The sequence below is a fragment of the Neoarius graeffei genome, chromosome 16 (assembly GCF_027579695.1).
Source record: "Neoarius graeffei isolate fNeoGra1 chromosome 16, fNeoGra1.pri, whole genome shotgun sequence".
Taxonomy (NCBI): domain Eukaryota; kingdom Metazoa; phylum Chordata; class Actinopteri; order Siluriformes; family Ariidae; genus Neoarius; species Neoarius graeffei.
The window spans coordinates 69,540,547-69,553,543 of record NC_083584.1 but is presented as its reverse complement, the minus strand read 5'-3'; the positions used below and the strand labels follow the sequence as shown (position 1 = coordinate 69,553,543).

At 39.7% G+C, this 12,997-nt stretch overlaps 1 protein-coding gene across 1 annotated transcript; it reads right to left on the bottom strand.

The window, feature by feature from the left end:
• Positions 1-904: 904 nt before the first annotated feature.
• alp3 (alkaline phosphatase 3) lies at positions 905-12,569 on the bottom strand. Its single transcript, XM_060942224.1, has 11 exons — positions 12,506-12,569; positions 11,870-11,986; positions 11,178-11,293; positions 10,884-11,058; positions 7,937-8,109; positions 7,657-7,797; positions 7,348-7,417; positions 6,744-6,878; positions 1,797-1,988; positions 1,508-1,624; positions 905-1,122 (listed from the first exon to the last, which is right to left on the bottom strand). The coding sequence occupies exons 1-11, from the start codon at positions 12,567-12,569 to the stop codon at positions 905-907; spliced, it is 1,518 nt and encodes a 505-aa protein (XP_060798207.1).
• Between the last annotated feature and the right edge of the window lie 428 nt (positions 12,570-12,997).

Genomic DNA, 12,997 nt, shown 5'->3' with positions numbered 1-12,997 from the left:
TAATTGCACTAAATTAAATATAAATAATGTAAATATTAATATTAAAGCTAGCATTGTTAATATTAAAGCTAGCATATTTGTGTTACAAATTATCATTAGGTTAAAACATAAATGTTTAATTATAGTTTATTATATGTATATGATAGTGTAGTTTTCTTTCTATTGTGAGTTGGGTAATTGCACTAGAATTTATTTACAATAATGTAAGTCAAGAGGCCTTTGTCACATATACACTCAAGCATAGACTTAAGCACACAGTGAAATTCCTCTGCATTCAACCCATCTGAAGCAGTGAACACACATGTGAGCAATGAGCATACACACATACCCAGAGCAGTGGGCAGTTATGCTATGTGCCTTGCCCAAGGCCGTCCCATATTAATCTAACTGCATGTCTTTGAACTGTGGGGGAAACCCACACAGACACGGGGAGAACATGCAAACTCCACAAAGAAAGACCCCTGTCAACCGCTGGGCTTGAACCCAGAACCTTCTTCCTGTGAGGCGATAGTGCTAGCCACCTGTGCGTGTGAGTTTCTAAGTGCTTAATTAATTTCCAATCCATTTACTATTAAACAAATAAATGTTTGTAAAAATAAGCAAGTAAAGAAAAGTTTAGATAAAATTAGCATCATGTTTTTATTTTTAATTTGAAAATTTCAGTTACACCTTATAAAATTCCCTTAATTGAATGCACCTATGTATGTATACATTTCAGCTATAAATAGATACAATTATTTACAGTAGATTTTAATATAACAGTAGATATTAAAATAACAGCAAAAATATTTAGTGATGATTCAAATTAAAAAAAGCGTCACTGATTTTAAGAAAAATACATTTAATAAACCATGATTAATAAATCTGAACAAAGAATTGAGGTAATATTACAGAAGCGATTCAATCAGGGCATGTTGGGGGTGGAGTTCTGTGCAGTGTAGCAGTGGTTCTGATTGGTTCCCACGCAGGCTGCGTAGGCCATGGCATGAGCAATGTAACTCTGCTCATTAACGCCCTGGAACAGATGAGCCATGGGGCCTCGAGCCAACACAGCCACGTCCTCGCCACCATGAGTCTCCGAGTCGAGAGGAGCTGCTGCCTGCTGCACATAGTCCTTACTCTCTGAGAGACAGACAGAGACAGTTCTGGCTTTCTAAAAGGGTTCTACATGGAACTTTTCCAAAAAGGAATACACTTCCTTGTCAGTTTATATATAAAACATTTAAAGGTTCTCCCAAGGAGGAACAAGGAGGAGCTCATGCACCATATTAATTTACCTATGATTACAAATTTCTGTATATTTAATGTCCTATTATTATCTGTTTATAGTTACATTTAATGTTGGTGAAACAAATTAGTTCCCATTCTCACTTATGTTATAGCAGCTGTAAATGGTCGTTCCCTGACTGTTACAAAAAGCTGACACTGGAGACTCCTTCCATATATAATAAATTGATTTAGCTAGATGGTTAGGTGGTGTGTGTGTGTGTGTGTGTGTAGCCCTCACTAGTGTCCACTTTGCGGATGTCTGGTCGTTTGTTGTTCATGATTTTGTGTCCAGGGCCGTTTCCATACATCAAAGTGGTATATGGGAGCATGTCCATCCCGAAAACAGGAGATTTACCTTAAACATTGAGAAACACACACACGAGTTATGTATGGCTGTAGTTGTGAGGACCGCAAGTTCTCATAACCACCAGCTCATCTGTCTTCAGCCAGCTGTCCCAAAATGATAAACTTATCATCTGTTCTTGTATCATGTTGGGCCTCTCAAATGTCTAAAATCACACACTTACCTAGAATGCTGTTGCCTCTGAAGGGATACCCATTAAACGAGAGAGAATGAGAGTGGTCAGCAGTGACAATGGTCAGTGTCTCCTCCTCACTGGTCAGCTCCAGCGCCCGGGCAACAGCGTTGTCAAGGGCGACAGTTTCATGCAGTGCCATAGAAGCACGACTAGCATGATGTCCCTGATCAATTCGTCCACCTGCAGCCACAACACACTGATTACTGCTCTGGTTCACTCCAGTAAGGAATTAAAAGTTTAATGTCTCATCTCATTATCTCTAGCCACTTTATCCTTCTACAGGGTTGCAGGCAAGCTGGAGCCTATCCCAGCTGACTACGGGCGAAAGGCGGGGTACATCCTGGACAAGTCGCCAGGTCATCACAGGGCTGACACAGACACAGACAACCATTCACACTCACACCTACGGTCAATTTAGAGTCACCAGTTAACCTAACCTGCATGTCTTTGGACTGTGGGGGAAACCGGAGCACCTGGAGGAAACCCACGCGGACATGGGGAGAACATGCAAACTCCGCACAGAAAGGCCCTCACCGGCCATGGGGCTCGAACTCGGACCTTCTTGCTGTGAGGTGACAGCGCTAACCACTACACCACTGTGCCGCCCAAAGTTTAATGTAAGGAATAAATCATGAAGTGCCATGATGTTATAGGAAAATAAACTGTTCTCACTCTGAAGTTTATTTTACTATAATAACATGTCCCCAAGAGTTTTATTCCTCTGATACCATAATATAATACTTTTTACAGTTTCATGTCAAGAAACAACAAGTTCCTGTTCTCACTTACATTATAACAGCTATAAACGGTCAAATCCTCACCTGTTAAACATTGACACTTTACTGTTTCTTTATAACTTTAAATAATTTGGTATATTTTACTTTTTACATTTAACCTGATATTATGTATTTGAGCTTTTATGGTACTTAATAGGGAAATAACAATTAACTACTACAATATGCAATATATATTACAATATAGAGATTTGCTAACAAACTGCCAGCTAAACAGTAGTGCTGCATATTTTTTAATTTGAAAATCTGAATTTGACAATTATTTTATTTAATGTGTTTTATATATATGATACTGAAAGGAAAGCATAATAGAAACTAATGAAGTATATAAAATCTAATATGTAATATAATAATTACATTTAATAAATCTTCATTTTGTCAGCTGGGAATCAGTACGCCAGGGCCTCCACCTTTGGCTGCCACCTGATCCACAGTGCACCAGACCCTTACGGCACCTCCGGCGGGTGGTGGGTCCACAGGAGAGTGGTTCTGTGTTGCTCATTCGGGCTGGGCCTGGCCGGGCCCCACGGACATAGGCCCAGCCACCAGGTGTTCACTGACGAGCCCCCTCCCCCAGGCCTGGCTCCAGGGTGGGGCCCCGGTATCCCTGGTCCGGGCAAGGGTACTCAGATACTGTACCTGTTTTTCCTCTCATAAGAGTCATTCTGAACTGCTCTTTGTCTGACCTCTCATCTTGGGATACCCTACCAGGGGCAAATGCTCCGACAACATAGCTCCTAGAATCCCTGAGGCATTCAAACCCCTCCACCACGTTAAGGTGGCGATTCAAAGAGAGGATTACCGGTGCATGTGGGCCTCCGCCAGGGCTGTCCTCTGTCACTGGTTCTGTTCATAACTTTTATGGACAGAATTTCTAGGTGCAGCCAAGGGGCGGAGGGTGTCCGGTTTGGTGGCAGCAGGATCACATCTCTGCTTTTTGTAGACAATGTGGTCCTGTTGGCTTCATCAATCTGTGACTTACTGTGCTGGGATGGTTTGCAGCCAAGTGTGAAGCGGCTGGGATAAGGATCAGCACCTCCAAGTCCATGGCCATGGCGCTCAGCCGGAAATGGGTGGAGTGCCTACTCCAGGTCAGGGGGGAGTTGCTACCTAAAGTGGAGTTTACGTATCTCAAGGTTTTGTTCATGAGTGAGGGTAAAGGGGAGCAGGAGTTGGACAGATGGATCGGGGCAGCATCAGCAGTGATGCGGACGCTAAACCGGTCTGTTGTGGTAAAGAGAGAGCTGAGCCAAAAGGCAAAGCTCTCAATTTACTGGTCCGTCTACGTTCCCACTCTCACCTATGGTTACGAGCTATGGGTCATGACCAAAAGAATGAGATCGTGGATACAAGCAATAGAAATGAGTTTCTCTGCAGGGTGGCTGGGCTCTCCCTTAGAGACAGGGTAAGAAGCTTGGTCATTCGGGAAAGACTCAGAGTAGAACCGCTGCTCTTCCACATCTAAAGGAGTCAGTTGAGGTGGTTTGGGCACCTTGTTAGGATGCCCCCTGGATGCCTCCCAAGGGAGGTTTTCTGGGCATGCCCCACCAGGAGGAGACCCTGGGGTAGACCCAGGACACACTGGAGAGATTACATCTCTCAGCTGGCCTGGGAATGCCTTGGTATTCCCCCGGAAGAGCTGGTGGAGGTGGCCAGGGAGAGGTAAGTCTGGGCTGCTCTGCTTAGGCTGCTACCCCCATGATCTAGATAAATGGTAGAAGATGGAAGGATAGATGGATGGAAATCTTCATTTTATAAATCAGTTTGCTTTTATGTATTAAAAACTATATATTTAAAAAAGTTATAAAACAGTATTGTGATACATTATATATTTTGATGCAGTTTATCACAATATTGATATTCTATCATTATATTTCCCAGCCCTGGTATGTACAGTGGTGTTTGAAAGTTTGTGAACCCTTTAGAATTTTCTACATTTCTGCATAAATATGACCTAAAACATCATCAGATTTTCACACAAGTCCTAAAAGTAGATAAAGAGAACCCAGTTAAACAAACGAGACAAAATATTATACTTGGTCATCTATTTATTGAGGAAAATTATCCAATATTACATATATGTGAGTGGCAAAAGTATGTGAACCTCAAGGATTAGCAGTTAATTTGAGTGTGAAATTAGAGTCAGGTGTTTTCAATCAATGGAATGACAATCAGATGTGAGTGGGCACCCTATTTTATTCAAAGAACAAGGATCGATCAAAGTTTGATCTTCACAAGACATGTTTGTGGAAGCGTATCATGGCACGAACAAAGGAGATTTCTGAGGACCTCAGAAAAAGCGTTGTTGATGCTCATCAGGCTGGAAAAGGTTACAAAACCATCTCTAAAGAGTTTGGACTCCAGCAATCCACAGTCAAACAGATTGTGTACAAATGGAGGAAATTCAAGACCATTGTTACCCTCCCCGGGAGTGGTTGACCAACAAATATCACTCCAAGAGCAAGGCGTGTAATAGTCGGCGGGGTCACAAAGGACCCCAGGGTAACTTCTAAGCAACTGAAGGCCTCTCTCACATTGGCTAATGTTAATGTTCATGAGTCCACCATCAGGAGAACACTGAACAACAATGGTGTGCATGGCAGGGTTGCAAGGAGAAAGCCACTGCTCTCCAAAAAGAACATTGCTGCTCATCTGCAGTTTGCTAAAGATCATGTGGACAAGCCAGAAGGCTATTGGAAAAATGTTTTGTGGACAGATGAGACCAAAATAGAACTTTTTGGATTAAATGAGAAGCGTTATGCTTGGAGAAAGGAAAAAACACTGCATTCCAGCATAAGAACCTTATCCCATCTGTGAAATATAGTGGTGGTAGTATCATGGTTTGGGCCTGTTTTGCTGCATCTGGGCCAGGACGGCTTGCCATCATTGATGGAACAATGAATTCTGAATTATACCAGCAAATTCTAAAGGAAAATATCAGGACATCTGTCCATGAACTGAATCTCAAAAGAAAGTGGGTCATGCAGCAAGACAACAATCTTAAGCACACAAGTCATTCTTCCAAAGAATGGTTAAAGAAGAATAAAGTTAATGTTTTGGAATGGCCAAGTCAAAGTCCTGACCTTAATCCAATCAAAATGTTGTGGAAGGACCTGAAGCGAGCAGTTCATGTGAGGAAACCCACCAACATCCCAGAGTTGAAGCTGTTCTGTATGGAAGAATGGGCTAAAATTCCTCCAAGCCGGTGTGCAGGACTGATCAACAGTTACCAGAAATGTTTAGTTGCAGTTATTGCTGCACAAGGGGGTCACACCAGATACTGAAAGCAAAGGTTCATATACTTTTGCCACTCACAGATATGTAATATTGGATCATTTTCCTCAATAAATAAATGACCAAGTATAATATTTTGTCTCGTTTGTTCAACTGGGTTCTCTTTTTATCTACTTTTAGGACTTGTGTGAAAATCTGATGATGTTTTAGGTCATATTTATGCAGAAATATAGAAAATTCTAAAGGGTTCACAAATTTTCAAGCACCACTGTATGTAAGTAAGTAAGGTTCTTATGGGATTTTAAACTGACTGTACTTCACTTTACTTACTTATGGTACTTAACTTTAAACCTAAAGTTCCTCAAGAAATCAATAAAGTTTATTTTATTTATTTGTTTGATTAACTTCCTTCTTTGTATTGTAGATAAATATTCAGGGGTCTAAACTTTCTAGCACAGCTGTAGACTATAGAGTTTATAGTGTATTGTTTCACGTTGTGCAGTTTCACACTTAGTTTCATACAAGAAACAAAACCATGTACTTTGTACACTTTGCTGAAATTTGTGTTTAACTGTGAAATTTCTATAATTTGGAGTGAACTGATGAACAACTAGCATGTTTTATTCATAACTGTAAAATAGTGTGCTGTAAGATATGTAAATGAGAAATGTGGAACTAAAATTTAATGTCTGAGGGTGGGTTAAATGAAAACCAGAAATTTAGTTTATTTTGCATTTTTATTGCACTGTGTATAATTTCTACATTTTGTTTAATGCAACTGTTCTAGCATGTAACAAGTGTCTGGATTCCTCTAGAAAAAAATTATTAAATTCTAATTCATTAGCTTATTAGCTTCTTAGTGATAGATTGATTTGATTGCTTGGTAGTTTGTTTGATTGATGTTTACCTTCCACTAGCAGGAAGAATCCTCTCGGGTTCTTCTGTAGGATGCGGATGGCTTTCTCAGTCATCTCTATGATGGAGGGATCCATTAGCGGGTCTCTTTCCACCTCGAACCTCAGATCACTAGGTTCAAACAGAGCTACAAAGAAACCAAAAAATATAAAGTTATAGTAAAATACCGAGTCACTGAGCTAGTTCCTGTTTTCACTTCCATTACAGCAGCGATAAACAGTCATTTCCTCACCAGCACCTCTGTTTTCCTCTGTCTTGAATTTAATAAAGGGGGCGACTGAGAAACTGCAAAGTGTAAACTCCTCTGTCCTGAAGATCTTGGAAAACTTAATCACAGCTTTACCTCTGACTGTTACAAAATGCTGACGCTGGAAACTCCTTCCATAAATGTTACATAAACATTTCCTTACAATAGGAACATATCATGATATGAATGATTTACACGTTTTGTAATTCGTTTATTTATTAGTGGAGCGTCCACTGTCCAAGTTCCTGTGAATGAGCTGTTACTATGGAAACCTGTGATTTCCTTCTGACCATTCAGAATTGTCCTCACAGTTTATTGTATTCGTGTTGAATGATTATATAACACTCACCCATCAGGTAGTCTGTGGTCTTGGGGTCCACCGCATCAAACTCCGTCTTATTCCACACATAGCGAGCCACCTACAGACCACACGGATAAAGAAGCTTCTTTAGTTTTTCCCTCAAGCCACAAGGATAATGTAGTCATGGAAGCTTATGGCCACCAGTTTAGCATCAGCTAAAATGTCTTACATAAATGGTATCATAAGATGGTAGAATAAGTCTGTGTTAAAATAATCTTAGTCAGTTCGACTGTACAAGCTCCACTTTCGATCTTTGTCACACCCTCTACATCTCTCTCTCTCTCTCTCTCTCTGCACCTTTCCCTCCTTCATGGTGATCCACTCATTTATGAGGTTGCGTTCATCCTCTCTCTTGCCGCTTGATTTCAGGTCCATGGGGTACTCAGGGTCCTCTGTGCCTTTAGGAGTCATGTACTTACGGCCACCACCAATAATCACCTACACACACACACACACACACACACACACACTTATACATCTGCCATCTGCATTCAAGAGAGACATTTAGATAAGTACCATGCATAACACACAAAAGCTAGACATAAAATAAGTTTCACACACACACACACACACACACATCAATGTCGGTGTTGGAGATGAGCTGAGAGGCGATGTCTTTGCAGCCATCTCTCTTGGCCACAGAGGGCATGTCAGCATCACTGTACCACTTCCTGCTCGCGCTGTGAGCATAAGAAGCCGCTGGAGTGGCATGTTGGACACGCGTCGTCGTTACTATGCCAACTGACTTCCCTACACACACACACACACACACAAATATGCGCACAAGTTACATAGAGGTCAGCAGGACAGGAGTGTGTAATTCTGGAATTATAAATTGTATTTTTATTCTGGCTGATCATTACTTTTTAAGATAATTAACCTAATAACAAAGCATATCTTTATAATTGACATTAATACGGTGGTGCTTGAAAGTTTGTGAACCCTTTAGAATTTTCTATATTTCTGCATAAATATGACCTAAAACATCATCAGATTTTCACACAAGTCCTAAAAGTAGATAAAGAGAACCCAGTTAAACAAATGAGACAAAAATATTATACTTGGTCATTTATTTATTGAGGAAAAGGATCCAATATTACATATCTGTGAGTGGCAAAAGTATGTAAACCAATAGGATTAGCAGTTAATTTGAAGGTGAAATTAGAGTCAGATGTTTTCAATCAATGGGATGACAATCAGGTGTGAGTGGGCACCCTGTTTTATTTAAAGAACAAGGATCTATCAAAGTCTGATCTTCACAACACATGTTTGTGGATGTGTATCATGGCACGAACAAAGGAGATTTCTGAGGACCTCAGAAAAAGTGTTGTTGATGCTCATCAGGCCGGAAAAGGTTACAAAACCATCTCTAAAGAATTTGGACTCCACCAATCCACAGTCCACAATCCATTTGTACACAGATTGTGTACAAATGGAGGAAATTCAAGATCTTCCCCTGGAGTAGTTGACCACCAAAGATCACTCCAAGAGCAAGGCATGTAATAGTTGGCGGGGTCACAAAGGACCACAGGGTAACTTCTAAGCAACTAAAGGCCTCTCTCACATTGGCTAATGTTAATGTTCATAAGTCTACCATCTGAACACTGAACAACAATGGTGTGCATGGCAGGGTTGCAAGGAGGAAGCCACTGCTCTCCAAAAAGAACATTGCTGTTCATCTGCAGTTTGCTAAAGATCACATGGACAAGCCAGAAGGCTATTGGAAAAATGTTTTGTGGACGGATGAGACCAAAACAGAACTTTATGGTTTAAATGAGAAGCGTTATGTTTGGAAAAAGGAAAACACTGCATTCCAGCACCTTATCCCATCTGTGAAACACGGTGGTGGTAGAATCATGGTTTGTGCCTGTTTTGCTGCATCTGGGCCAGGACGGCTTGCCATCATTGATGGAACAATGAATTCTGAATTATACCAGCAAATTCTAAAGGAAAATGTCAGGACATCTGTCCATGAACTAAATCTCAAGAGAAGGTGAGTCATTCAGCAAGACAATGATCCTAAGCACACAAGTCATTCTACCAAAGAATGGTTAAAGAAGAATAAAGTTAATGTTTTGGAATGGTCAAGTCAAAGTCCTGACCTTAATCCAATCGAAATGTTGTGGAAGGACCTGAAGCGAGCAGTTAATGTGAGGAAACGCACCAACATCCCAGAGTTGAAGCTGTTCTGTATGGAGGAATGGGCTAAAATTCCTCCAAGCCGGTATGCAGAACTGATCAACAGTTACTGGAAATGTTTAGTTGCAGTTATTTCTGCACAAGGGGGTCACACCAGATACTGAAAGCAAAAGTTCACATACTTTTGCCACTCACAGATTTGTAATATTGGATCATTTTCCTCAATAAATAAATGACCAAGTATAATATTTTTGCCTCATTTGTTTAACTGGGTTCTCTTTATCTACTTTTAGGACTTGTGTGAAAATCTGATGATGTTTTAAGTTATATTTATGCAGAAATATAGAACATTCTAAAGGGTTCACAAACTTTCAAGCACCACTGTATATTTCTGTATGTCTACAGAGAACAAATTTCACCATCTCATCTCATTATCTCTAGCCGCTTTATCCTGTTCTACAGGGTCGCAGGCAAGCTGGAGCCTATCCCAGCTGACTACGGCGAAAGGCATGGTACTCCCTGGACAAGTCGCCAGGTCATCACAGGGCTGACGCATAGACACAGACAACCATTCACACTCACATTCACACCTACGGTCAATTTAGAGTCACCAATTAACCGAACCTGCATGTCTTTGGACTGTGGGGGAAACCGGAGCACCTGGAGGAAACCCACACGGACACAGGGAGAACATGCAAACACCACACAGAAAGGCCCTCGCCAGCCACGGGGCTCGAACCCAGACCTTCTTGCTGTGAGGCGACAGCGCTAACCACTACACCACCGTGCCGCCCCAAATTTCACCATTCAATTACAATTCAAGTTAGACAGACAGACAGGCAATATAGGAGACAAGCAATGAGACAGAAACACAGTGAGGCAAACAGACAGTTGGAGAGGACAAGGAGACAGGCAAACAGACAGACAGACAGACAGAGACGCATACAGAAAAAACAATCATGTGACTGAGTGAGACAGCTACAGAAGAGGCAGATGAACAAATAGAGAGACAATGAGATAAACAGATGGAGAGACAGGTAGTGAGACAGACAATGAGGAAGACAGTCAGTCGGGGAAAAAGACAGACAGTTGGAGAGTGAGACAGTAACTGTGAGGCAGACGGATAGAGTGAGTGAGACAGACAGTGAAACACATAAAGAGAGACAAAAAGAGTGACAGATGGAGAAACAGAGACAGAGAGGCAGACAGACAGATGGTGAGTGATCAGAAAGAGAAAAACAGTAAGGCAGATGCACAGATGGAGAGAAAAAAGAGAAACTGACAGACTGAATATAAAGCAGACAGACAGATGGAGAGGGACAGTGAGTGAGACAGACAGACCAGGACAGACAGGCACAGAGACAGAGAGATAGGCGGGTGTATACCTGCATCTTTAGCCCATTTGAGGATGGATGTGACCTCATTTCCTGTCTGTGAGCGACACACACCATTCCGCCCAGCAGCACTTAAACCCACAATATTCAGATTCGTCTTCACACCACACAGATAGGCTGTCGCTGTCGCTCCGCTGTCTGGGATCTGAAAATCTACTGTGTACACCTACACACACACACACACACACACACACACACACACACACACACAGTATATATGTAACTTTTGTATATATAACACAAATGTGTTTGTGTGTGTGTGTGTGTGTGTGTGTGTGTATATACCTTAGCGAGACTAACGTAAGGGAAGGTGTCCATGGTCATGACGGTCTCCTCTCCTTGACGTTGCTCCAGTTGGCCTTTCAGTATGCGAGCAGCTGTGATTGTGGTGATGCCCATTCCTATACACACACACACACACACACAGAGTTTATTAAGACATAATAATTACTGTAGATAATGAATGTAACACCTAACTTTAAAGTAACTCGTTCTTTGTAACCAGAATTATTTTTTTTTAACTTTTGTCAAATGTCTAAAAGTTAATGTTTAATGTTAAATGTGACAACCAGGTGATTTCAGGATTTTTGTTCCTTTTGAATGCACAAAAGAGCTCAAAACATATCCACATTAATAAATATTCAAACTTAATTGTATCATTGTGTAATTCCTCCATTTCATCCAACTTTATCTATTATAAATAATATTTCAAGTTAAAAAATGCAATCAATAACATTGTTTTATCATAAATAATATTAAATCCTAAATGTAAATTCAAAAATTAAAATGATTCATGTTCATTAAAAAGAAATATATATATATATATATATATATATATATATATATATATATATATATATATATAAAATCCATAATATTTTAAAAAGTCAGTTTTATTTATTTGTTTGTTTATTTATTTAATTTTGACACATTTTCAGTTGAATAATTATATATTTGTATATATTACACATTCTCACCATCTCCGAGGAACAGAACAATATTTTTGGCTACATTAGCGTTGAATTGCCTTGTGAGAGCCGCGTTCAGTGTAGCCTGAGCCTGAGTTCTCCAAAACTCCGGGTTCTCCTCGTCCACTTCAAAAACAAAAATGAATAAAAATACATTTAAATTCCAGCAGCTTTCACATATCTACAAATCTCCAAATCTGTAACACTGATTGTAGACTGGTACATTTCATTACAATACGATACACATTTTCTCAAAGTATATCTCTTTGTCAGTTTTTTTTAAGTTACTTCCTTTTATCTTCAGTTATCTTCTTTTTTTATTTTCTCCCAAAATGTCAAAACTGTATGTCATAATAAGGATATGACAAAAGTATGATCTAATCCCTGACAAAATATCTAAAATATTAACATGCAACCAACAATCCTTTTAATAAATTATTAGGTTATTGTTATAATAATAAGTTGGATATTACTGAGAATAATCTAGATATCTTAGATGTAAATGCCTTACTAACATTTAAGGGCTAATTTATATACGATGCATGCATATTCTTGTGTAATATATTTTCAAAATTTAAATGTATATGCATATAAATTATTAGCTCAAGAATAGTACATTAAAAGTGTATTCAGAATGTTTATTACATTGTATGGACTTCCCTGAGGTGGTCAGAAAAAAGCACAGGACACACACCAGGAACCGAATCATGATGATCAGCAGCAAGCAGAATAAGCCGAGAGTCCGCGAAAGAAAATGTCCAGTTCTCAGCTAACGCGATCACGAATCACACTCCTCAATCATTGGAGACTATAAATGACCCCTGAAGTTGTCAAAGGAAAAAACATAAAATCTTTATTGCTGGTCAAAGTTCTACCTGAACGGGAAATGTTCATGAAACAAAATGAAGATTACAGCTTATATGAGGATCAGATTTTATATATATATATATATATATATATATATATATATATATATATATATATATATATATGTGTGTGTGTGTGTGTGTGTGTGTGTGCAAACAAAAAACATAAGTATTATAAACAAAGAAAATAAATTCAAGCTCATTGAGGACAAGCCCTAATTTACAGCATTAAAAGTCAACACACAGCAATCACTCAGACCAATCAATCAAT

Excerpts from the sequence above, each read along its gene's own strand:
- alp3 (XM_060942224.1), bottom strand. The coding sequence starts at position 12,569 with ATGATTCGGTTCCTGGTGTGTGTCCTGTGCTTTTTTCTGACCACCTCA. Across the intron at positions 11,294-11,869 it reads TGTTCTGTTCCTCGGAGATG|GAATGGGCATCACCACAATC; the intron begins GTGAGAATGTGT and ends GTGTGTGTATAG. Across the intron at positions 1,123-1,507 it reads CATCCGCAAAGTGGACACTA|AGAGTAAGGACTATGTGCAG; the intron begins GTGAGGGCTACA and ends TCTGTCTCTCAG.